The following is a 23,892-nucleotide window of genomic DNA, read 5'->3' as shown; positions in this document are numbered from 1 at the left end:
ATGGCTGCCTCACTGTGTCAAGCCCTTTGCAAAACCCTATGATCTGAAAGCACAGACTACTTTTTTAGGACATTGGGGCTACTTATCAACCACAGTGGAACACATCTACCTACAGCCATAAGGAAGGCAGAGTTAGCTCTTCTCTCCTTTTCCCTCCTGATTTCTAGTCGCTCAAGCCTCTGCTAACACATGTATTCTTTGTTAAATCCTCGTGGGTTTATCACTTTCGTTTCAGTACTTCCTAGCTCTTGTAGTAGAGGCCTCGAATCTCAGAAGATCTAGAGGAGGAGAAATGGCCAAAGCCCACCATCCTCCAAAGATTCCATGTGGAGAGGAACCCTCCCGGGCAGAGGGAGTGATTGAGGGTAGAGTGAGGACAAGGAGGCAGGCCCAGAACGGGAAGTGCCAAGAAGGGTGTTCGGATGGAAATGCTGCTGCTGCAGCCTTCTCTAGAGCCTGAGCTGTGTCTTGGGAAAGCTGCCCAATGGAGGAGTCTCTGCTCTGTGCAGAGCCCACACGCTCAACTGCTGGATGCTCTTGGTGCCTTCTTCGAAGGTTTGGAAGTCCACCACAGTGCTCACCTCATTCAGCTCTGTGGCTTTATCAGAAAAAGTGATCCCGGTGGGACGGCTTCAGACTTCTAATGTCCTCATTTTTTCTAGGCTCTAAATGGTATCTGCTGCCCCAGTATCTCACCCATAATGGGGCTCAAGTCAGAGAGCCTTTTATTTTGGGCAAATCAAAAGGGCAGAAAGACAACAGCCACTGAGATTAATTTCCAAAAAAACGAAGTTTCCTTCTCGTGTCTCCCTTCCTTTGAACATTCTTAAAATACAGTATGTTGATTATTACAGTCAGTTAACTAATGTAGAGGTTTAAAAAAAAAAAGAAATAATTAGGTTTGTAACTTTCCCCTTCCTCCTCTCCATGCTCCCTTTATCAACCCTCATTTTAAACATTGTGGAAAGGCTAAAAATGCCAAGTGTTTTCACAGGAAAGGTGAGGAGTCAGGCTCAGGTAAGGCAGTCGGTTACCCTAGCCTTGCTCCCTCTCTCCCTGTTGGTGGGGTGAGAGCTTTGGTTTGAAGATCATAGGTATTGATAGCATCATGGACATCCTTTTCTGTTATGTCTTATTATTTTCTTATGAGTTATTTTCCATTTTCTCCCTCACCTAGACTGGCCAGAACGGATATCTAAGTGATATCAGGTTAGTACCATTCACATGTTCTCTCTTATCGCTTAGCTTTATCAGTGGGGTTCAGAGAATCCTATAATGATGCTATTTTTGTTTTGTTTGTTTTGTTTTGGTGTTAACCAGCAGACTCTGCAAAGAAGCCTTTTCTTCTAGCTCTCACAAGAGAAGGCAGATTTTTAGGTACCCGTGTGTGATCTTTATCTCTCCTTTTTAATTTTAATTTTGTTTTGCTGTAATCTTTTCAGTGTAGTGAGTGGTTTTGCTCAGTGCATGGCTGCTTGTAGAATAATTAAATTTGTGGATTTTGCTTTACTGGATTTCTTTTTCCCTTGGGGGAAAGGCTTCTTCTCAGTGACTTTACTGTTGTCAGTTTCATTGAGTCCTGAGAGGTGGTGTTGGGGACAGCTAGTTGTGTCTGAGACAGGTACGTACCATATCCTCCCTCAGATTGGCTGGAATTGGACATTTTTAAAAGATTCCGACATACACCTATTGTAAGGTAAAAGAATAAGTGTCTGCTGACCACCTTTGCTCTTCTAGGGAAGGTGTGGACAGCTGCTATCTGAACCTACACTAGGGAATAGTTTTATCTCCGGAAAGATAATATATGCACATATACAAATACATATGTGAATGTCTCTTTATATAGTTTTCTCTTTGAGACAATATTAAGCAGAAGATGACCGCAGAAAAGATAGGTATCTGACTCTGTAACTCATTACTCTTTCTAAAGGGTTTCTCCATATTTAAATCCTAAGTATCAAAGGAAACCAGAATATGTCTCATTTCTAAGGCTTTAGTTGTGCTCTCCTTATTGACGTTTCTAAAGCTAGTTAAACTGAGATGCTCAGTGGTCGCCTGTGTAACAGAAGACCTGAAGTCGTTTCCCAGCACTTATGTCTCCAAGGGACCGGATGCCCTCTGGTCTCCACAGGTACTTTCATTCATGTGTACCACATACACACAAAGACATACACACATACACATAAATAAAAATAATCTTAAAAAGAAGAGGAGGAAAAAGAGATTGGGACAATGGAATTTCCCACCCTTGAGATAAAGAATTTCCATATTTTTGAACTTTTTTTTTAAAGATTTATTTTATGTGTATGGGTATTTTGCATGCATGTGTGTCTATGCGCCACGTACATGCAGTGCCTACAGAGGCCAGAAGAGGGCATCGGATTCCCCTGAAAAAAGTTACAGACAGTTGTGAGACCACCATGTGAGTCCTGGGAATCAAACCCAGGTCCTTTGTGAGAGCAACCAGTTCTCTTAACCACTGAGCATCTCTCTAGCCCCTCTGATCTTTTCTATTTCTGGATAGTACCACCCTGAGGTCCATCTGACAACCAGAGGCAGAGTGAGCTTTGCATTGTTAATGGGACCAAAGATAATAGAGTTCTCAAATTTAAAAAAATGAAAATTCTGCTTGATAGTATACACTTGTGGTCGTAATCATCCCATAGTGCCTATAATAGTCTTAACTCCTATGTGTGAACAGTGCTTTCCAGTAGCCAAAGTGTATCTTAATCTTATCTGGTCCAGCTCTCTCAGTATCTTGACCTGGTCAATTGGTTTCCATCAAAGGAAACAAAAGCTGTGTCAAACTGAGGCTGATTTTTGTCCAGTATCCTTTTTCTTGTCCCACCTCAGCTCTTTACTAACATCTCTTCTTCCTCTCAGCCTGTCTTTTATTTGAAGCCCTAATTCACACTCACCCTAAGAGTGGTGCTCTCCTGTGAGCATTAGGCTGTACCCAGGTGCACAGATGAATAGCTCGAGAGTCTGCTGAACAGCTGCAGCCTCACCTCTCCAGAGTTTTGCTTCAAGCTGAGAAATGAAACTGAGTTTTGATTAAAGACCTAGGTAAAGACCAGTGAGATAACTCAGCACGTAAATGCAGTTGCTGACAACCCTGATGACGTGAGTTCAACCCCCATGATTCACACAGTAGAAGGAAAAATCAATTCCTGTGTGTGGGTTGTCTTCTGACATTTACATACACACACAAATAAGCAAATGTAAAGAAAATCAACAGTTAAATAAAGTAGGGTCTAAGGAAATGGCTCAGCAGTTAAGAGCACATACTGATCTTGGAGGGCCTGAGTTCAGTTCCCAGCACTCCCATCAGGTAGCTCACAACTGCCTGTAATTCTAGGGGAATATGGGGCTCTGGCACCTTCTTCTACCTCCATGGGCACCTGCATTGCATCCACACACCTCCCACTAACACCCATATATCCACCTAATCAAAAAAAAAAAACTTTTTAAAAATAAACAACTGAATATAGTAACACACACTTTGGATCCTAGTACTTGGGAGGAGGTGGAGTCAGGAGGATCATTATGAGTTCCAGGGCCAACATGGTCTACATAGCAAGTTCTAGAACAGCCAGAGCTACAGTGAGACTCTGCCTCATAAAAATAAAAAAGTTAGAAGAAGATGTAAAGGTTTAAGGACAGTTTTTTTTTTTTTAACCTAGGTTAGGGCTGGTCATGTACCTGATAGAGAACTTACCTAGTGTACAGAGGACCTGGGTTCAGTCACCAGCACCACGTGAGAGTGGGAACAGCGGTGCACACCTCTAATCCCAGCATGAAAAAGTAGAAACAAGAGGATAAAAAGTGCAAGGTCACCCTTGGCTACACACCAGGTTTGAGGCCTGCTTGGGCAGTGTATATACCCCATCTTGAAACAGTGACAGCAGTTAGGCTGAGCTAGCCTGCGTTCACTCTGCTTTATTAAGAGCATTTTTATTCCCTACCACATCCTCTAACTTGCAGACAACCCAATCCACTCCCAGAATTCAATTTAAATTACTCTCCCAAATTGCCGTACTTTTAGTGAAATGATTATTTGTACAGAAGGAGACTGATCTGCTTTCTCTCTAGCTTCTCTCTCAAGGACACTGTATAAAATTAACTGACAGTCCACACGTTGAGCATTTGACCCGCTCTGCCGTGGGGAACCTGGTTAGGTAGAGAAGCACCACAGCTTCAACCCTAACTCTCCAAGGTACTTAGTTTAAGGTTGCCTCATTTGCTGTCTACCTCAGGTATCAAGAATGAGAACGTAAAAGACAGGGTTATCCTAATACATAATACAATGTTCTAATTGAAGAAAGCCAACAGAATTCATGCTCCAGTGTCTAAGGAGCAGCCTCACCCACAGACACACGTCGTTGCCTTGGGTATCCTGGCTGAGACATAGCTACTGGCTCTTGCTTCACATCTGTTTTTGAACAATCTCTGGTTTATGTTCCCTTTTTTCTCTTAGCATCTGAAGAAAAAAGGTCATGTTTTGGAGAAAACAGGAATATGTTACGGTCCCTTATTCTGACTATATAGAGAGAAGCATGAGATTATATATATTTCAAGTAGGAAATAAGAATTGTCATATTCCTGATCTGTTGTGCCAGTATGTTCTTAGCTCTCCATGGGCAGCACGGCTAATAGAAACTAGGAAAGGACTATAAGCCCCTCATGGCACATACCTGCAGTAAGACAGCACTTGTGAGGCAGAGCAGTAGAATTTCAAGTTTCAAGTCAGCTAGTTCTCAGAATAACTGAGGCAAAGGGCATTTGAAACTCAGGTGATTTGAGTAATATTTTCTATTTGGTTTTGGTGGGATAATGGTAAAAAGGAGGGAAACACACTACCATGAGTTTGCCAAGTTATTCACCAATGTATATACCAAAATCTTTATTATTGTTGTCATCCGGGCACCTTAGGTAGTAGTTGTTAAGTGAAAGTAAAATGAAGGGACTTGTGGACTCTTGCCTTTAGTAAGAAGCACTGAGTGCACAGCGGAAGGACTGAGGAAATGGCTCGGTCTCTAAAGCTGCACAGTCATGAAGATCTGAATTCAGATCCCCAACATCCATGAAGAACTGGATGGCGTGGTAGAACATCTGTAACCCCTCTCCTAGGAATAGGGGTGGAGGCAAAGACAAGAGCATCCATGGAGCTCAATTAGGCCAGCAGCCTAATTGATTCAGTAAGAACCACTGTCTCAAAAAAGAAAAAAAAAGTGGAAGGCTGGTGAGATGACCTAGCAAGAAAAGATGCCTGCCTGCCTTGCCACCAAGCCCCACAGCTGGAGTATGGTTCCTGGGATCCACACCTGCAAGTTGTCCTCTAACATACATCCATACGTGTACACAAAACAAATGAAGACAATGTATAAAACACTTTAGAAAGATGCCTGATGTCTACTTCTGGCCTCCATACACGTGTGGGGGCCTGCATATACACACACAAACACACCTTATAGCACACAAGAACACCGGATTCCAGTCCTCAGCGGCTGTGGAATCTGTTGTGCTGATAGACCAGCACAGAACTTAAGGAAACAACAGTCAGACTGTTCACTGTCATCTTCCAACCCCAGGAAAGATGTTCATACCCAGTACCTCTCCTAGCTCAGGTACATGCTGTCTGGGAGACCTTTTGTGGGATTTACCCATGTCCCTGGCTACCCCTACCTTCTACCAACAGTAACTTCTAGAGTCCCAGAAGTCACAACTGCCCCTTTGCTGCCCTCTGTTCCTTGCATGTGTGAGGTCCCTGCAGGTGTGGGAAAGAGAGAGACCACAGTCAGTCTCAGTCCTGCATATGTGGTTCCCCTCTGCCTTGAATTGGTGTTGGTGCACTTACTGTCCTCCAGATTTGTTACTGTACGTACCTTGTTTGTCTGCCCTCATCTAATCTTAGTTGGCCACCCAGCTAACAAGACGTCCCCCTTCTTGGTTAGTGAAAGAATAAAAAAAAAAAGAACTCTCTCGGCTCTTTTGCTGAAGGGGGGGTGGGGGGTGCTCTAACTACTGTGGTTTCTGCAGGGGGAACCGTGAAGGGCTGAGTCGCACCTCAAGCAGCCGACAGAGTAGCACAGACAGCGAACTCAAATCCCTGGAGCCACGACCTTGGAGCAGCACAGACTCGGATGGCTCTGTCCGGAGTATGCGACCCCCTGTCACCAAAGCCAGCAGCTTCAGTGGAATCTCCATCCTCACCCGAGGTGACAGCAGTAAAGGTGGCAGTGCAGGAAGGATCTCTAGGCCAGGTACTGCAGCTTCTCCCTTTGTCACACCTGCCCTTCTTGCTGGGCTTTTGCAAAGTATCCTTAATAACTCACTTTTGATGACACATCTAGTTCAGTATAGTTTCCTAGAAACTTAAGGCGTTTGCAGAAGAGGAGGAGAAATCTGATTTCTTGGATTTGTTATCCATTCTTTTTTTTTTTAAAATATTTATTTATTTATTTATTTATTTATTTATTTATTTATTTATTTATTATGTATGCAATATTCTGTCTGTGTGTATGCCTGAAGGCCAGAAGAGGGCGCCAGACCTCTTTACAGATGGTTGTGAGCCACCATGTGGTTGCTGGGAATTGAACTCAGGACCTTTGGAAGAGCCGGCAATGCTCTTAACCATTGAGCCATCTCTCCAGCCCCCTTGTTATCCATTCTTAAATCTAGTTGCCTCTTTTTCTTTCAGACTCTGTTCATTTTTAGAAAGGAGGGAAGAAAGACTAGTTGGAGTTTGATTATTTTATGTTATCCAACTGATATAGATCATTAGCTCAGGGCAAAGTTCCATAGTACCTGGGTTTGATTCCCAGCACCCTGGTGCTTACGAATATCTATAACTCCAGTCCTGGGTATCAGATGCCCTCTTTAAGCCTCTGTGAGCACCAGGCATGAATGTACTACACATACATACCTACCTACATACATTCATGGCAGGCAAAATAATCATACACATAAAATAAAATTATTTTTTAAAAAAATCAAGCACACTGGGTGTGGTAGTGCACGCCTTTAATTTTAGCCCTCAGGTGGCAGAGGCAAGCACTTCTCTGTGAGTTCAAGGCCAGCCTGGTCTAGAGTTAGTTCCAGGGCATTACACAGAGAAACCCTGTCTCAAAAACAAAAACAAAAAAAACCTAACAAACAAAAAAGCTAAGCATGAAGGTGTATACTTACAATCTCAGTACTGGGAAGGTAAAGACTAGAGGATTTTTCTAGGCTCACTGACCAACCAGCCTAGCTCAATAAACAAATCCATGAAACAGGGTGAGTGGTTCTGAAGGTGCCACCTTCTGTTGACCATGGACACAGACTCACATAAAGCTCATGTTTCTACATTGCCTACAAGGCATGGTGGCAGCCTGGGTGGCTGAGGCAGGGGGGTCTCTATGAGTTTAAGGCCAGCCTGGTTTATACAGTGAATGCAGGCCAGCCACAAGTACATAGTGAGATACTGTTTCAAAAAGAAAACAATAGGACTAGAGACATGACTTGGAGATTAAGAGCACTGGCTGCTCTTCCAGAGGGCCTGAGCTCAATTCCCAGCAACCACATGGTAACTCATAACTACCTATAATGAGATCTGGCGCCCTCTTCTGGTGTGCAGATATACACATGGAGACAGAACACTGTAGACGTACTAAATAAATTGTTTAAAAACATAATAACAAATTTCAAGCTACGTAATAAAGCATAACTTGTTAGTTTGACATTGTAGCTTCAAATGTCTATCTTTCTCCAGCCATTTCTTGAGTGTGATATTAGCTTTGTCCTGTCTGATTCTGATAGACTTTAGTCATTCCCCAAGTGCACCTCTTCTCTCACCTTCTCTTCCTTGACCCTCTGAGGAATTCCTCATTCCTTGTCTTTGCTGTCACTCAACTTTAGGGACAGTACCACCAATTCTTTTTTCTTACTAGATTTTGTTTGTGTGTTTTCTGAGACGGTTTTTTTGTGTAACATCCCTAGCTGTCCTGGAACTCACTCTGTAGACCAGGCTGGCCTCAAACTCACAGAGATCCACCTGCTTCTGCCTTCCAGGTGCTGGATTAAAGGTGTGCGCCACCACTGCCCAGCTCTTACCAAATTTTAATAGTTGGATATGTATCCCATCAGGAAATCCTGTGCCTTTCAAAAGGCCAAGGTTTATATCCTAAGTTTATTACGTAATTCCTCACATGTAATATATATTTAGTAAAAGTATGTTGTATGTTGAGCCAGAGCAAACATTTATTTCTCTTTATTTAAGAAGATGTATTGGGGTCTGGAGAGGAGGCTCAGTGGTTAAGACTTGCTCTTCCAGAGGGTTCGAGTCCACACCTGTCTGTAGCTCCAGTTCCAGGGAACCCAACATTAGTACACATAAAATAAAAAATAAATAAAACGTCAAAAACAGTGGCACCTTAAAATAAATAGCTAAATAAGTAAATGTGTGAATATGCAAAAGCCTTAGCCTGGAAATGGGAAAATTTGTTGGGTAAAGGTTGTATATATGTGTGATTATGGATGCTTGAAGAAACAAGTTGCTCTCTCATCAGCTTTTGTAAGAATAGTATTATACGGGGGCTGGAGAGATGGCTCAGCGGTTAAGAGCATTGCCTGCTCTTCCAAAGGTCCTGAGTTCAATTCCCAGCAACCACATGGTGGCTCACAACCATCTGTAATGAAATCTGGTGCCCTCTTCTGGCCTACAGACATACACACAGACAGAATATTGTATACATAATAAATAAATAAATATTTAAAAAAAAAAAAAGAATAGTATTATACAAGTTGAGGAGAAAGTGAGAAGAACACAGAGTCCCATAAGGGACCAGGAATCTCTGAAGCTTTCTATTTTCAGCTACATTGTGACACACAGATTTATTTTAGACACATCAGGGAGATGCCTCAACAGCGTCTCGTTTGTGGGGAGTTTTGTTTTTTGTTTGTTTGTTTGTTTGTTTTGAGACAGGTCTTTCTATGTACCCTGACTATCCTGGAACTTACTATGTAGACTAGGCAGTCCTCAAATTCACAGAGATCTACCTGCCTCTCCCTGTAGAACATTTTGTTTAATTCCTAAACCAGACATTGACGTTCAAGGTGGTTCCTGACTTTAGGAAGCAGAAACCTGCTAAGAGGTGGATGCCTATCAGCAGAGAAACTGCAATATGTCTGTACCCTTGCATTGATCTTTGGATAAACGTGGGGCATGGGTAGAAGGAAGTGACAGAAAAGGGCAAGGAAAAAGTAAAATCCTGAAACTGGGCCCTTCAGGAGTAGTTATATGTGTGGTTTGTACTTTTACAACTTTGGGTGGCTCTCCTCTTTGCCTTAGGTATGGCACTAGGTGCCCCAGAAGTGTGCAACCAGGCCACCTCACCCCAGTCTGTCCGGGGCCTTCTCCCTTGTCCTGCCCAGCAGCAACAGCAGCAGCAACAGCAGCAGCAACTTCCTGCTCTCCCACCCACTCCTCAGCAACAGCCTCCCCTGAATAATCACATGATTTCACAGGTGAGTCACAGGCCCCCTTTGCTCTGACTCAAGGAAGCTCTAGAAATGAGGTCATCATGTCTCTTGTCGGAAGTGCTCTACTCCTGCCTTCATTTATTATTTGTTAGGTGCTGGAAGAAAATAATAAGGCACGTGTTTGGCCAAAGTTTTGTTGCTTTGTTCTGTTGAGACAGCCTCATCTCTCCTTCCTGCCTCCACTTCCCAGGTGTAGGGATTACAGACTGTACCGTGCACTGGGCTAGCCTGAGAGCTCCGTTTCGTTTTCCTCCTCTCTCTTAGACACTGGGTCTCTGTGTAGCCCTGCCTGGCCTGGAACTTGTTATGTAAATGAGAAGTTCATCAGCCTCTGCCTCCTGAGTATGGAGATTCCAAAGGTGTGTGCCTGACAGTTTTTCCCAGTTTTTACTGAGAATTGTTAGATCTTATACTCCACACCATGTTTCTGCTGTGATCTTTAAAGTCCTGTGTAGTTAACAAGGTGATTTTGTTCACTATGCCTACATGTGGAACTTGAAAAGTGCTCGGCCCCCCTTTCACCCCATAGGTTGACTGATCCATATGTCGATCCATAAACACATACTTATTTATTGGTTCAGGGGCAAGAATAACACTCAAGATCCACAGCATATTATCATAAGACATAAAATACCAGACAGGTGACATGCCACATGTGGGAAGGAGGATCAAGGCTTGAAGATAGCCAGGCTACATAGTGAGCTTGAGGCTAGCATGAGTTGCAGAGTAAGACCTTCCTTAAAGACATAAAGACCCCAAAACTTGTCTATTTGACTTGACATTAAAAGAGCCATATCTTCTTTATGGTGGAGGGGCAGCTCACACCTTTAATCCCAGAGCTCAGGAGGTAGAGGCAGTTGAATCTCAATGCATTCAAGACTGGCCTGGTAGTGAGTTCTAGGGCAGACAACGCTACATAGTAAAGCCCTGGTTGATGTTGGTGTTAACCAGGGTTTGAGAAACATATGCTTCTGTGCAGACATGAAAGCCATCCGCATAAGAGCCAGGTCTTAGCCGGGCGGTGGTGGTGCATGCCTTTAATCCCAGCACTTGGGAGGCAGAGGCAGGCGGATCTCTGTGAGTTCGAGACCAGCCTGGTCTACAAGAGCTAGTTCCAGGACAGGCTCCAAAACCACAGAGAAACCCTGTCTTGAAAAAGTAAAAAAAAAGAAAAAAAAAAAAAAAAAGAGCCAAGTCTTCTCTCAGTTCGTCATGGAACTGTCCTGCCTATAAAGAATAAGAAATATTCTGAGTAGCCACTTGCTGTCTTATAAACAATTGTTCATGACTAGAGCCCCATGTTTTGTCCTCAGGCATTCTCTGGTAGGCAGAAGCCCATTTGTCTAGACTTCTCTGCAACCATTTTCAGGTGTTCTTTTTTTTTTTTTTTTTTTTTTTTTTTTGGTTTTTCGAGACAGGGTTTCTCTGTAGCTTTGGAGCTTGTCCTGGAACTCCCTTTGTAGACCAGGCTGGCCTCGAACTCACAGAGATCCGCCTGCCTCTGCCTCCCAAGTGCTGGGATTAAAGGCGTGCGCCACCACCGCCCGGCTTCAGGTGTTCTTGTACCTGCCAGCATCCTTCATCTCCCTGTGCAGTCCAGCATGGCCTTAGATAGAGCTCCTCTCTAGATGCAAAAGTCAGTTCCAGCCTGGTAGCCGTGCCCTGGAAAGTCAGTTGGGAAGATCCCAGGATGACCCACCATCTGCCCCATGACATCGTCTGTTAGCTTGGGTCCCCACTAAGGCATGGCATGTGTGTAGGTCCTCTGCTCTGCCTGGGAATGGGTAAACTTACTCCCTCCAGCCACCTCCTATTGTTGTTTTATTTCACTTGCTAAGGTTCCAGCTTGTTTTAGTTTTTTTTTTTTTTCCTGAAATGTATTTTAATACAGTTTTGTTCCCTTTCTCTCTCTTAGTCTTTTGTCTTTTCCTTCTACCTGCTATCCACACCTAAAAACACAGTGAGAATGGAGAAGGGATAAGGAGATAGAAGGAAATAGTGAGTGGTAGGCTCTAACCCCAAACTTGTACTCAAGTCCTCCCCTGCTCTGGATTCTGCAATTCAGTGGATGAGTTGTTGGTGTGCAGTGGTGTAGGTTGGGGATTAGGTCTGTATTCTCTCAGAATGATACTCTTGAGATTAATCCTGGTCACACAGTCCCAAGAGAATCTACCCTGGGTAAGTTGCAGTGTCCTAGAAACGTGTATGGTAGCTACTGAACTGAAACTGCCATCTGACATTTGTTTCCCCCACACACACACACCTTTTACCTTCTATCTATCCCTTCCTTCTTACTGGTTCTCTCCCTCTTTCTTCTGTGGTACCAGACTTCACACCTGAGGCCTTTCCTTCCTGTTTCCTTTTCTTGTGTTGTCCTAATGACTGTCAGCACTATAGGGCTGAGAAATTGCACAAAAGTCATTCTTGTTTGGTTCCTCGGATAGTATAATGATTCAGAAATGAAGGAAGTGGAACGCTTGCCACTGTGTTGTAAACCTTTTGGAGAACTCTGAGAAAGGGATAGTTACCTTCAGTGCCTAGAAGAGGCGTTTGCTGAGGCCCGGGGCTGTCCTGGCAGAGCAATACTCTGCCCCTCTTGAGAGGTTTCCTCTGTGTGAGCAGACATGCATCTCATGGGGCCGTGTTTGTTCTGTTGATTTAGGCTGAGGTGAGTGTTGCACAGAGTCCCTTTAGCCCTGTGACTAGAGTCTTAAGACACTGTAGAGCTGTTCACTTTACCCAGACTCGCCAGTAGGTGGCAACGGATGTCCTTGTGCTCTCTTAGACACATCCTGGTTCTGGAATTTGACTGTCCAAGAAGATAATAGTAGAATAACAACAAAAAATAAAAGCCAAACAAACAAAACCAGTGCAGTACCTGGAGAGTGGTTCAGCAGCAAACAGCAGTGGTCACTGGCTGTTCTTACAGGTTCATTTCTACATCTACATGGTAGCTCCCAACCATCTGCAGTTCTGGTTCCAGGGGAACAAGTACCCTCTTCTGTCTCAGTGGGTGTTAGGGACGCAAGTGGCACACGGTACGCATGCAGGCGAAACATCCATTACGCACTTTAAGCTTCCTAGCTAAGGGAATCAGAAGAGCTCCATCCTCCCCACCCCCCTTCTCTCTTCTCCCCCTTCACTCCAGAATCTTTATTATGTACTCCTGACTGTCCTGGAACTCCCTGTGTAAGCCTGACTGGCCTCCAGCTCTCAAGGATTCGCCTGTCTCTGCCTGAGTGCTGGGATTAAGGTGTGGGCCACCATTCCCAGTTTCAGTCTTCATTAAAACTCACAAGGGTGTGAAAAACAAGAGTTCATAAGGCCTGAGCCAAGGTAAACTTCTCCCAGGAAGGGGAGGACAATAGCAAATGGAGATTAAAAACCCCCAGCATTTGTAGCTGACACTTGGCAGCTTGGCCAGCAGTTACATTTAGAATGCGATAGAAAACAAGGACTGTCAGGAGTCCAGGCTGGGGCAACATTCCTTTCCAGGGTATTTGGGACTCTCAGTAACTTTTTAAAAATCCCAATGTCAAATCTCTAAGGATTCCAGTTCCCTTTGGGGAGTCTTACAATTCCCTTCCCTTCATCCCTCTCCACACTCTTAGTATAGACTGGTGTGAGCACATGTCCTAAGGAACTGGATTTTGATGGAGGTGGGTCTTGTATTAATCTGTTGTTTTCATTGGTTAATTAATAAAGAAACTGCCTAGGCCCATTTGATAGGCCAACCCTTAGGTGGGTGGAGTAAATAGAACAGAATGCTGGGAGAAAGAAGCCGAGTCAGTGAGTCGCCATGATTCTCCCACTCCAGACAGACACAGGTTAAGATCTTTCCTGGTAAGCCAGCTCGTGGTGTTACACAAAATATTAAAAATGGGTTAGATCAATATGTAAGAGCTAGCCAATAAGAGGCTGGAGCTAATGGGCCAGGCAGTGATTAAAAGAATACAGTTTCCGTGTAATTATTTCAGGGCATAAGCTAGCCATGCGGGCGGCCGGGTGCAGGGGACGCAGCCCCGCCGCTCATATTACAACAGGATTTCAGGAGTGTGGTTGTGACACACTCCTTTGATCCCAGCACTTAGGAGGCAGAGGCAGGTGGATCTCTGTGAGTTCCAATACAGCCAGGGCTACACAGAAAAACCCTATCACCAAAAAAAAAAAAAAAGAAAAAAAAGGAAAGAAAAGAACTGGGATTTTTTTTTTTGGATTTTCGAGACAGGGGATTTCAAGCCTTATTCTGTCATTTAGCTGTATGATCCCAGGTGAGATATTCAGATTCTCTGAGCCTTATTTTTAGGGGATGGGGACTGTTGCTTAGGGTTGAACCAAGAACCTTGCACTTCCAGCAAACACTCTACTTAGCTACATCCCCAGGTTGACCTTTATTTTTATTGTCAGAATTACAAGCTATCATATCTAGATATTTTTGTAAGGCTGTCATGAGTGTAAATGTTATGTCCCTCTTTTTCCTTACCTCTCTTCTTCTCTCCTTCCTCCTCTATGGGAGACTGATTGGAGAATTGATGAGATAATTCAAATGAGGAAAATAGAATTAGTTGTTCTCAGTAAACAGATTCTCCTGCCTGAAGCTAGTGAAGGGATGGGGATAAAAACATAGCTAATCTGGTTTTATTTGACCCTGAGTTTACCCCATTTGTTCATGAGGGCATCTTTTCCTTACAACCTGCAGGAGCTGGCTAGGCTCCAGAATCTGCTGGGTGTCTATTGTTTTTCTTCCCTCTAGAGGGCGACGTCTCTGTGGATGAGTCCTTCTTCCAGGAGACCTGCCCTTGGATGACCCTACAAAAGCAGTGCAGCCGTGCACACAGGAATCCCTCAAGTGGGCATTTAGGTCACAGACCTTGGCCTTGAGAGTCCTGATACTCACACTCACAAGAGCCGCACAGTTTGAGTGGCTAATGGGCAGAGAGTACACTGGGTTTCTTCTGATAGAGATGTGAAAGCTACCAGCTACCCCAGGCTTGGTGGCCAAGCTGCTTGGTGGCCTTGTGGTCCATGTGAAATGTCTCCTATGATTAACATGCTGTTCCTCCCCTTCCCCCCCATTTCTGCCCCTCCGCCTCTCCTTTTGTCCTTTCTCTTCCTCTCCACATGCCTCTCTGCTGGTCCACAGCCAGTCCCGGCCCTGCAGCCCTCTCCGCAGCCTGTTCAGTTCTCTCCAAGCTCCTGTCCCCAAGTCCTTCTGCCAGTTTCTCCGCCCCAGCAGTACAACATGGTATAAACTCCACGCTCCCTTTTGTCTTGTCCCTGTGTGGCCTGCATCTGTGGGGATGTCTGGGTCAGTCTGGTGGTCTTGCAAGCATGTTGTGCTTTTGGAAGAGATGTTGAAAGCTATTTCTGAGGGACCAGCACAGGCTGAACCTAATTCCAAATGATGGCCTCATCATGGCAACCAAAAGATAGGTAAATACATGACAGGGAGTGTCAGGAAGTGATGGGACGAACCTGGCCCTTGTCTCTGCTGTGTGTATCCGTCAGTTCGTTGTTCCCAGCTTCTTCCTCTCTTAACCCATCTCACTGTGTCAGATGCACAGTACATGCCATCTATGCTGTGAGTGTAGTGTACAGACCTTCAATCTCAGCACTTACGAGGGTAAGGCAGAAGGATTGCCCTTAGTGCAAGGCCAGCCTAGGCTACATAGTGAATTCCAGTCCAGCCTGGGCTAGAGGAATATCCTGTCTCAAAAATACCAAAAATAAATAAATTTAAAAAAATAATAAATTGTTTGCATCCTAAATACAAATCCTTTGCAAATCTGATTTGCCTCATAGTTGATAACTTGATGGTGGTGCTGAGCCCTTACTTTTTCTACTTACATTGGTCACACACACCTCTTTGCTGTTTTACTAAAACCCTCCCCGCTTTTCCTCCTACCCCTATCCCCATTCTGAAAGTGCTGGATGTGGACCTAAAAATCCATCTGCAATCCAGCTCTCTTGTCATCTATTCCTGACAAGAAATAGCGACAGTTCTCTGAAATTGAATGAATCAAAAGGCCAATGTTTCCTTTTGATTTCTAGTATTTTCTTTTGCAAAAGAACTACTCTGATGTATGTGCATGTGCGTTTGGATGTGAATTACTGTTCAGGGATGTGTGTACACGTGTGTTTGGATGTAAATTATTGTTCAGAGATGTATGTGCATGTGTGTTTGGATGTGAATTACTTTTCAGAGAGTAGAACAGACCAGGGAGCTAAGAAACTAACCTGTCCCCACGCAAGTGCGAGATGGCACACCATCACCTGTGCGTAGGGAAGACAGCTAGGAGGAAGGTAATTACAGTCCTGCCAGTCAGTCTCTTTCTCTGGATCAGCCTCTCTCCCTGGCCTCCTTTCGGAGGTGAGAATTGGAAGTGGGTTTTGAAGGGCAGGAGAACTCTAGGTAGTGTCAGAGAACAAAGGTGGAAATGACCTCGGAAGGGAGCACAGTGACAAGCAGCAGGCGTGAGCCCAGCAGTCGGTTCTTGGCTGTAGAGGCGCAGGAACCTTGCTGGCCATATTCTACACAGGTGTTTCCAGATGGTTGATAAAAACAGCATTTATAGCAAGGCAGGAGCCCTTTTTATAGCTAGGAGCATGAGGAATGCAGGAAACAGAAGGATTCTTGTTTGTCCTGTATTCCTTAGGTAGGTAGAAGTTGTACCCTTTGCCTCCAGTTGTCATTAGGGAAGCCCTTGTCACCATTCTGTAGAGATGCTGTTTCTGAACTTGGGCTTTACACAGCTTTTCTCAGGGCACAGAGGCACGACTGCCTCAAATGGTCTAGGGATGCTGTAGAGTAGCAGCCCTCCACCTGTGGGTCCTGACCCCTTGGGGGTCCATTGACCCTTTCCCTGAAGACCATCAGAAAACACGGATATTTACATTATGATTCATAACAATAGCAAATTACAGTTATGAAGTAGCAACAAAATAATTTTATGGTTGGAGGTCCCTGCAGCATGAGGAACTGTGTTAAAGGGCCCCAGCATTAGGAAGCTTGAGAACTGCTGCTTTAGAACATTGCTATTTCTGTCGTTCTGGTCTTGGTTTTAGTTATTAATATATTTGAGACAAGGCCTGTGTAGCCGAGACTAGCCCAGAACTTAGTGTGTAGCTGAAGCTCATCCTGAACTGATGATCCTCCAGCCTCCACCTCCCAGGTGTGTGCCAGCACACCAGCTCTGTCTCTTTCCGTATTGAAGCCAAATGCATAAGGCTTGGCACAGCCTCAGTCCTCGAGTCGCCTACTCTCCCCACAGGTGGATGACCTCAGCAACCCCTTTGGACAAATGAGCCTTAGCCGCCAAGGTTCTACTGAAGCAGCTGACCCGTCCTCAGCTCTGTTCCAGCCCCCGCTTATTTCCCAACATCCTCAGCAAGCTAGCTTCATCATGGCTTCTGCAGGGCAGCCCCTCCCTACTTCTAACTACTCCACCTCTAACCATGCACCACCTCCTCAGCAAGTCCTGCCACCCCAAGGCTACATGCAGCCCCCACAGCAGGTAAGCAGCCCTTTTCTCAGCTCCTAGTCAGTGCTCCAGTTTGTCTTCCTCTGGTTTAGACAGACCAGAAAGACTTCTATCCCCATTGTTCACTTTGGACAGTCCCTGTTGTACCAGAGACCTCCTTTCAAGAGACACAAGTCTTGATTTATTTCAAACTTGTTTAGTCACCTGATAATTGTGAACCCAAAATGTCTCTATTTGCAAATTTCTGGTTATCAGCCCTGAGGCATTTAGTAATTTGCAGATGTTATGGCCGGATTAAAGAGACCTCTTACATCTATTTCCTCTGACCAAAGATCCAGGTTTCTTACTATCCCCCTGGACAGTATCCTAATTCCAACCAGCAATATCGACCTCTCTCTCACCCGGTGGCCTATAGCCCCCAGCGTGGTCAACAGCTGCCTCAGCCATCCCAGCAGCCTGGTGAGTGGAAGTGCTGGTGTGAAATGGTGTCACGGGGAGGACAGAGCCAAGGAGAGAAGGACCTTCCCGGGAGTCAGGCAGGGAGGGAGGAGGAAGTCCTAGATTTCTAAGGAGGGGTCAGGTAAGAATATAGAAGGAAAGGCAGTTAGAGCTGTAGCGTGACCTCCTAAACACTCGTACTGACTTCTGTGCCTTATCCATCCTTAGGTTTACAGCCCATGATGCCTAACCAGCAGCAGACGGCTTACCAAGGCATGCTTGGGGTCCAGCAGCCTCAGAACCAGGGCCTACTCAGCAACCAGAGAAGCAGCATGGGAGGCCAGATGCAAGGCCTTGTGGTTCAGTACACTCCACTGCCTTCCTACCAAGTGGGTGTATTCTGTGTTAGAAATGGTCACCCCGTCCTTGTGAAGCAGAAAGGACAGCCTCCTGGGGTCATGCAGACTTAAATTCCCAACACTGAGATAGCATCTTTCCCTAGCACTTTTAGGGTTGTTTATTTTCAAAGCAAGCCCAAAGAGTTGAGAAGAGTCTTTAGACTGTGGTTTCCATACAGTCACATAAGAGTTGTGTGCCCAGGAAACAGTCCAGAGGAGAACCAAGCTCCCTCCTTGTGTCTGTTATCTGAGGACGATGTATGAAAGAAGGAGAGCTTGTAATGGCTCTGTGGGTGTTTGCTTTGGGCAGAGGAGGAGCACTGGAGACTCCTAAAATGGGAAGTTGTGCTGGGCTCCTGATGAGCTGACCCCTAGTTATGTTCTTCTTTACCCAGGTCCCAGTGGGCAGTGACTCACAAAATGTGGTCCAGCCACCTTTCCAGCAGCCCATGCTGGTCCCTGCCAGCCAATCTGTGCAAGGAGGCCTCCCAGCAGGGGGTGTGCCCGTATACTACAGCATGATCCCAGCGGCTCAGCAGAACGGCACCAGGTGAGGCCTGCTGAAGAGGCGGGACACAGCTCCCATTGACTGTCTAAGAGACCTAAGATTAAAGACCCCATCAGTGTCCTGGCACAGTGCACACATGCAGTCCAGTACTTGGGAGCCTAATGCATTAGGGTCACCACTTGAAAGTCAGCAGTCTGAAAAGTATGTGTGGGAGGGTCGTTCTCCTTTCCTCCTTTGATTTGGTATGTATATAAAGCTTAGCAGCGAGAACAGCCTGCTCCTGAGACACAGATTGGAATGATTGTTATTCAATCAGCTGGACCCAAAACTATGAGATAGGGACCAATCATCATTAAAAGAACCAATTTTACAATATACTTATATAATTTTTTCTTTCTATAGAGAGAGGATAGATATATCATAGCTGTAGAGGAGATATTTTTAGAAATAATCTAGTCTGCTACCATTGTTTGTGTTTTTTTCTTTTTTGATTGTTTGGGGTTTTTTTATTTTATTTTTTTTCCAGACAAGGTCTCACTTTGTATCCCTAGCTGTCCTGGAGCTCATTCTGTACTCTAGGGCAGCCTCAGACTCAAAGATCCACCTGCCTTTGCCTCCTATCTCTGGCTGATCTCTGTGCGCTTGAGGCCAGGCTGTTCTACAGAGCAAGTCCATGACAGTCAGGTCTAAACAATGAAACCCAGGCTGGAAAAAAAACAAAATAGATGGATAGATAGACAGACAGACAGACAGACAGATGATAGATGATAGATAGATAGATAGATAGATAGATAGATAGATAGATAGATAGATAGACAGATGAAAGATAATAGATAGATAGGGCAGATAAATAAATGAATGATTGTATAGATGAATGGATATATGGATGGATAAGGAGATTCAAGTAGGAATCCTAACAAACTACTTGAAGTCACACAGCTGGACAGACGTGCAGCTGAACTAGAATTAATGTGCGTTCACCTCCAATGTGTGTTTGTTTCTCTGTTTATGTATATATCTCCATGTTGTTTTGAATTTCACAGCTTTTTTTTCTCCTGTTTGTCTTTAAGTGATGCCCAGTGTTTCCCACTGTGTATGCACCCTTAGTTCTTCCTAGCACTGTGGGTCTGACCCTGGCTTGATTTAGTACTTCTTTGTCTAAAACCTCTGTGTATGTACACGTGTGTTTGGTGCTCCACACAGTTGAGAAGAGCATGTGCTGCTCTCATCCCATATTTAGCACTGATTAGCAGCTTCCTAATTGAAAGATGATCAAGTACAAATATATATAATTAAGTTTGAACTGATGAGTGATTTTAGAAATTGCATGGCAAATTGATCTGGGAATGGCTTGTAGCTGCCTCTGCTTCCCACAGGGGAGGCCTAGGGAGCAGCAGCTGTTTGCCAGGAACCATGGTTCTCCCCCGTCCTTACCAGTCCTCTCTTCTCACCTCCCAGCCCTTCTGTGGGGTTTCTGCAGCCTCATGGCTCTGAGCAGTACCAGATGCCTCAGTCACCCTCTCCCTGCAGCCCACCACAGATGCCACAGCAGTACTCAGGTAAGGGGGTAAAGAATCTGGGGAGAGCTTAGGCCTGCTGAAGGCTTACATTGTAAAGCAGTGGGGGGTTCAGAGGTGAGCGGTGACGTCATCACAAAGACCTAAGTCTTGGTGAGTGTGGAGTGTGGCGCCTTAGTGCTAATACTCAGAAGGTAGATACAGAAGGACAATGGGTCTGGGCTACATCTCTGGGTCCTGCATGTGTATGTGCGCACGTGTCCGTGTTTTTTGCCTTACCTCTGTGACCTGCACTCATTTGTCCTTTAGACAGCTTTTCTTTTTCTCTTGGGAATATGAAAAAAAAGTTGAAAATGTTTTTTAAACCCACCATAGATCTATTTTGCAGATTTTGGTGTGTACTCATATACATTGTGATTTTGGTTTGGTTTGGTTTGGTTTGGTTTTTCAAGACAGGTTTAGCTCTGGCTGTCCTGGAAATCACTCTGTAGACCAGTGTTGGGATTAAAGGCGTATACCACCACTGCCAGGCCACTGTGATGTTTTTATTCTGACCATAGTCTATAAGGAAATCTAAGAGTCCAGTGAATGTCTTACCAAAGGTCATCATAGTCCTAGGACCGAAACTTAGATCTTCTGACTTTGTGCCCTATAAGCTGCATCTTCAACAACAGATCTTCAGGAGGCTTTGTGCTCTTTCTTTCTATCCAGAAACTAAATGGGCTTTATGCTAAACAGCTGTAGGCCTCCGTCTGCCCTCCAGCATACCCAGGCTGATTGCCCTCACTTGTTTCCCTTCCAGTCCTCCCAACACTTGATGCACTACAGCTAAAGAAGCTTCAGGGCTTTGGGAAAGGAATCTTTATTCTTTTCTTTCTTCTTCTTGTTTTTGAGACAGAATTTCTGAACTGTAATTCACCCTCGGGCCATCCCCATTCCACTTTGCTTGGGGATGTCTGCGCGCCCTCTTCTGGTGAGAGGGAGCCATTTGGCTGGTTTTTCCAATTGGGATGAAGGACTTTCTCCTAAGATTTTTTGCACTTTCACTGTTAGATGCTTTGGGGCAATTACAGAATTACTGTTGCTCATAAGACATGATCTATTAAGGTGAAATAACCTCTGGTTTCATCCAGACCAAACACAGATCTCTTGAAAGCTAAGGCTTTAAATTTATCTACTCTTTTATTACATGAGTGGACTCTCCAGCCACTTCTTACTGTCTGCCAAGGGCACTTGGCCTTGAAATTCTCAGTGGAATATGGAAATTGTAGAAACCACTCTCCAAAAATTACTGTGTACCATGTACTGTGTTGGTGCTCGGTACCACAGGGATTTTCTCCCTGTTTGTTAAGATCCATGTGTGCATGTGCATAAAGGATATGCTTGTGTGTGTATTGTTGACATTTTTTGTGGTATGTTAGTATATCTCTTTGGTTTCTGATATCTGTTGTTCAAATATAAAGGGTCTTTGGATCAAAAACAAAGAAACAGAAAATAATTTAGCGTTACTCACTTGACCTTGTGCCAAGCCAACTAAAACATCTTTTGTTCTGGAGACTAGCAGCACCTGAGATCTAGGCCCAGGCTGGAGAAGGAAAGAGTTCGAGCTTCCCAGCCCTCTCCATCATCTGTTTTCCTTACTGCTTTGGAATTTCCCCAGTTATAGCTCCTTTCTTCCCTAGACTGGTCCTAAGCTTCTGACAGCCCTATACCTTTCCCAGACAGTGGGACCCAGACCCTCTATCCTACCCATGTTAACTAGGAGATGATGTTCCCTCGACAATTAATTTTTAAAATTGTTAATACCTGCTCATGGAAGTTAAGGAAATTTAAAAAAAGAAACAAGTGTTTCTTCCGCTTTCTTTTCTAGTTCCTGTTAACTTGGCAGGCAGAGTCACAAAAGCCACTCTCTCACCTTCAGAGGACGGTCACCCCACCCTCCTCTCATGTAGCAACATGGTCACTTTTCCAAAAATAAAGGCAGGGATTAGGATTGGCTGTTCCCGGAACAACTGTTGAGGTTTATTAATACCAGTTCACCTCTAGGCCTGAACCTTAATTCTGCCACTATAATGCTAGATAAAACCATAACTCCAGGAAACACTTTGTCTCCCACTGAAACGATGGCTTTCAGGTCCCCTGAGGTTTACCGGGTTCTGTTTGGGAAGATGCACAGAAGCAGGAGAGAGCAGTGAGGCTTGTCTACAGGCTCCCTCACGGTGACACAGCAGCACGGACAGTGTGAAGTGCACACGGGAACAGCCTCTCAGCCTTTACTGCCTCATTTCTAAGGGTTTCAAAGCTGAGAATATTCTCTTCCACTTCAGAAAGATCTTCCTCTCCCTTGACAAAAAGAAGCTGGGGTGAGGAGCCAAGATACTGGTTTCTGTCCTATGATCTTGACTTCATTTCTTTTTCATAGATTTGGTCCCTCGTGGTAAGGAAGAAGCCCTATCAGTTTTCAGTTTTCTCTCTCAGTGATCTAAAAAAAAAAAAATCTAAACAAAAAGCGAAAACCAATTCTGCCAGACATAAATGTCATCTGCTTGTATTTATGTGGTTTGCTCTGCCCAATCGACCTTTCTGCCCAGGTTTAATGATGCCACTTAAAAAGCCATTCACATGTCCCCTCTCCTTTCTTAGCTCTCAAGCTGAAATTGATTTCCTTATTCAGCCCCCTTTTCCCTCTTCCGCCCGCTCTCAGCCCAGGCTCCTTCCCCAGCCCGGTGATAGGGAAGTGCTATCACTGGGCAGTGGAATTTTTTTCTTTTTTTGCCATGTCCATTAAGAAGTAGGGACGGTTCAGCAGTTAACAGATGCCACCTGCTTTTGGCTCGAGGAGGAGAAGCATAAAGTCAGCTCATCAGTTGAGTGCTGTGTCCTCGGTTGAGTGAAGGAACAGTGCTCCAGGCCAGTGGGGGAGGACTGAGTATGGAGAGTTGAGAGGGGAGGCTGCAGCTAAGACTCCTGGCTGTATTTATTGTTGTTGCTGGCATCAGAGAAGATAATATAAGGACTTCTCTTTCTTCCTCACCTTGAGCTCCCAATAGCTCCTTATATCTGTGTTGGTATTAGGAGATGCTTCCTCTGTCCTGCCTATGCAGGCATTGCATACACCTGTGCCCACCTTCCCTCGCCCAGGGCGTTAGGCTCTGATTATGAGCTGCCTCTAGAAAAGCTATAGATTTGATTATTTTTGTGGTGGCCCGTTGGGTGCATTGAGGAGTTTGAATAAAGTCAGTTGCAGTGTTGTTGGTAGAGGGTGGTATAGTGCATAGGGCTGATAGGACGGGGAGCCAGGGAGCCCGAGCAGCTGTAGTAAGGGAGAGTTGTTAGGGATGCACAGGGTACCACACTGTGATGTCCCATGGCCCTGTGCCAGCCACACTGATGAGTGTGTTGCTCCCTTTGGAGCAGGGCATAGGAAGATAGCAGCCTATTGCACTAACTATTCATGCTCTCTGATTTAATAAACCCTAGATAGTGGGATACACAAACTGGCCAGAGAAACAGATCAGATTGCTCTCTGAGACCTCCTGTCTTTTTTCTTTTACTGAACTATGACCAATACTACCTGAGCAAGCACTCTCCTTCCAGCATGGCTAGTACCCAGAGACTGTAGCATTTCCCATCGTAGAGGCAATGGCAGCCCTGAAGTACCAGACCATGAAAAGCACAGCATTGCAGCTTCTGAGCTGGTAATCCCGGTAATCCCATTTTTTCACCACTATCCACGCCAGCTCAGCCCCAGCAAGAATACGGCCTGAAAGGTCAAAAGAAAACTATCATGCTGTGTAATCCCTGTGTAGAACCAGAGCCCTCCCTATTCCTCCCAGTGGGGACTGTCCATCAAACTGCTTCTCCCTGACTCAACCTTCTTTTTCCACAAGGAAGATTGGACCTTTCCCTCCTCCACCTTGTCAGTAGAAAAAACTATCTGTAGCTACAGTACCAGAACCTCACAGTCATATCCAGCTGTGCTATATTGGAATCTGCCAGTATAGCCTTCAGAAGGTTCTGGCCCTGCC

At 44.9% G+C, this 23,892-nt stretch overlaps 1 protein-coding gene across 20 annotated transcripts in view; it reads left to right on the top strand.

Annotated features, from left to right (window-relative positions):
- The window catches only part of R3hdm2 (R3H domain containing 2), a 111,876-nt gene that overhangs the window by 81,513 nt on the left and 6,471 nt on the right, over positions 1-23,892 (top strand). For 10 of the 20 annotated variants that reach the window (XM_057758149.1, XM_057758150.1, XM_057758141.1 and 7 more), the window contains 10 exons: positions 1,178-1,209; positions 1,321-1,377; positions 6,040-6,263; positions 9,332-9,507; positions 14,666-14,767; positions 16,794-17,036; positions 17,336-17,462; positions 17,670-17,830; positions 18,235-18,389; positions 19,806-19,906. In XM_057758149.1, the coding sequence (XP_057614132.1) occupies positions 1,178-1,209; positions 1,321-1,377; positions 6,040-6,263; positions 9,332-9,507; positions 14,666-14,767; positions 16,794-17,036; positions 17,336-17,462; positions 17,670-17,830; positions 18,235-18,389; positions 19,806-19,906 (1,378 nt within the window). The remainder of the gene's footprint in view (positions 1-1,177; positions 1,210-1,320; positions 1,378-6,039; positions 6,264-9,331; positions 9,508-14,665; positions 14,768-16,793; positions 17,037-17,335; positions 17,463-17,669; positions 17,831-18,234; positions 18,390-19,805; positions 19,907-23,892) is intronic. The other 10 variants (XM_057758143.1, XM_057758151.1, XM_057758142.1 and 7 more) reach the window with 5 other exon arrangements.

Source organism: Chionomys nivalis, chromosome 25 (assembly GCF_950005125.1).
Source record: "Chionomys nivalis chromosome 25, mChiNiv1.1, whole genome shotgun sequence".
In the NCBI taxonomy this organism is placed as follows: Eukaryota; Metazoa; Chordata; class Mammalia; order Rodentia; family Cricetidae; genus Chionomys; species Chionomys nivalis.
This window is presented reverse-complemented; position numbering and strand designations above follow the sequence as displayed.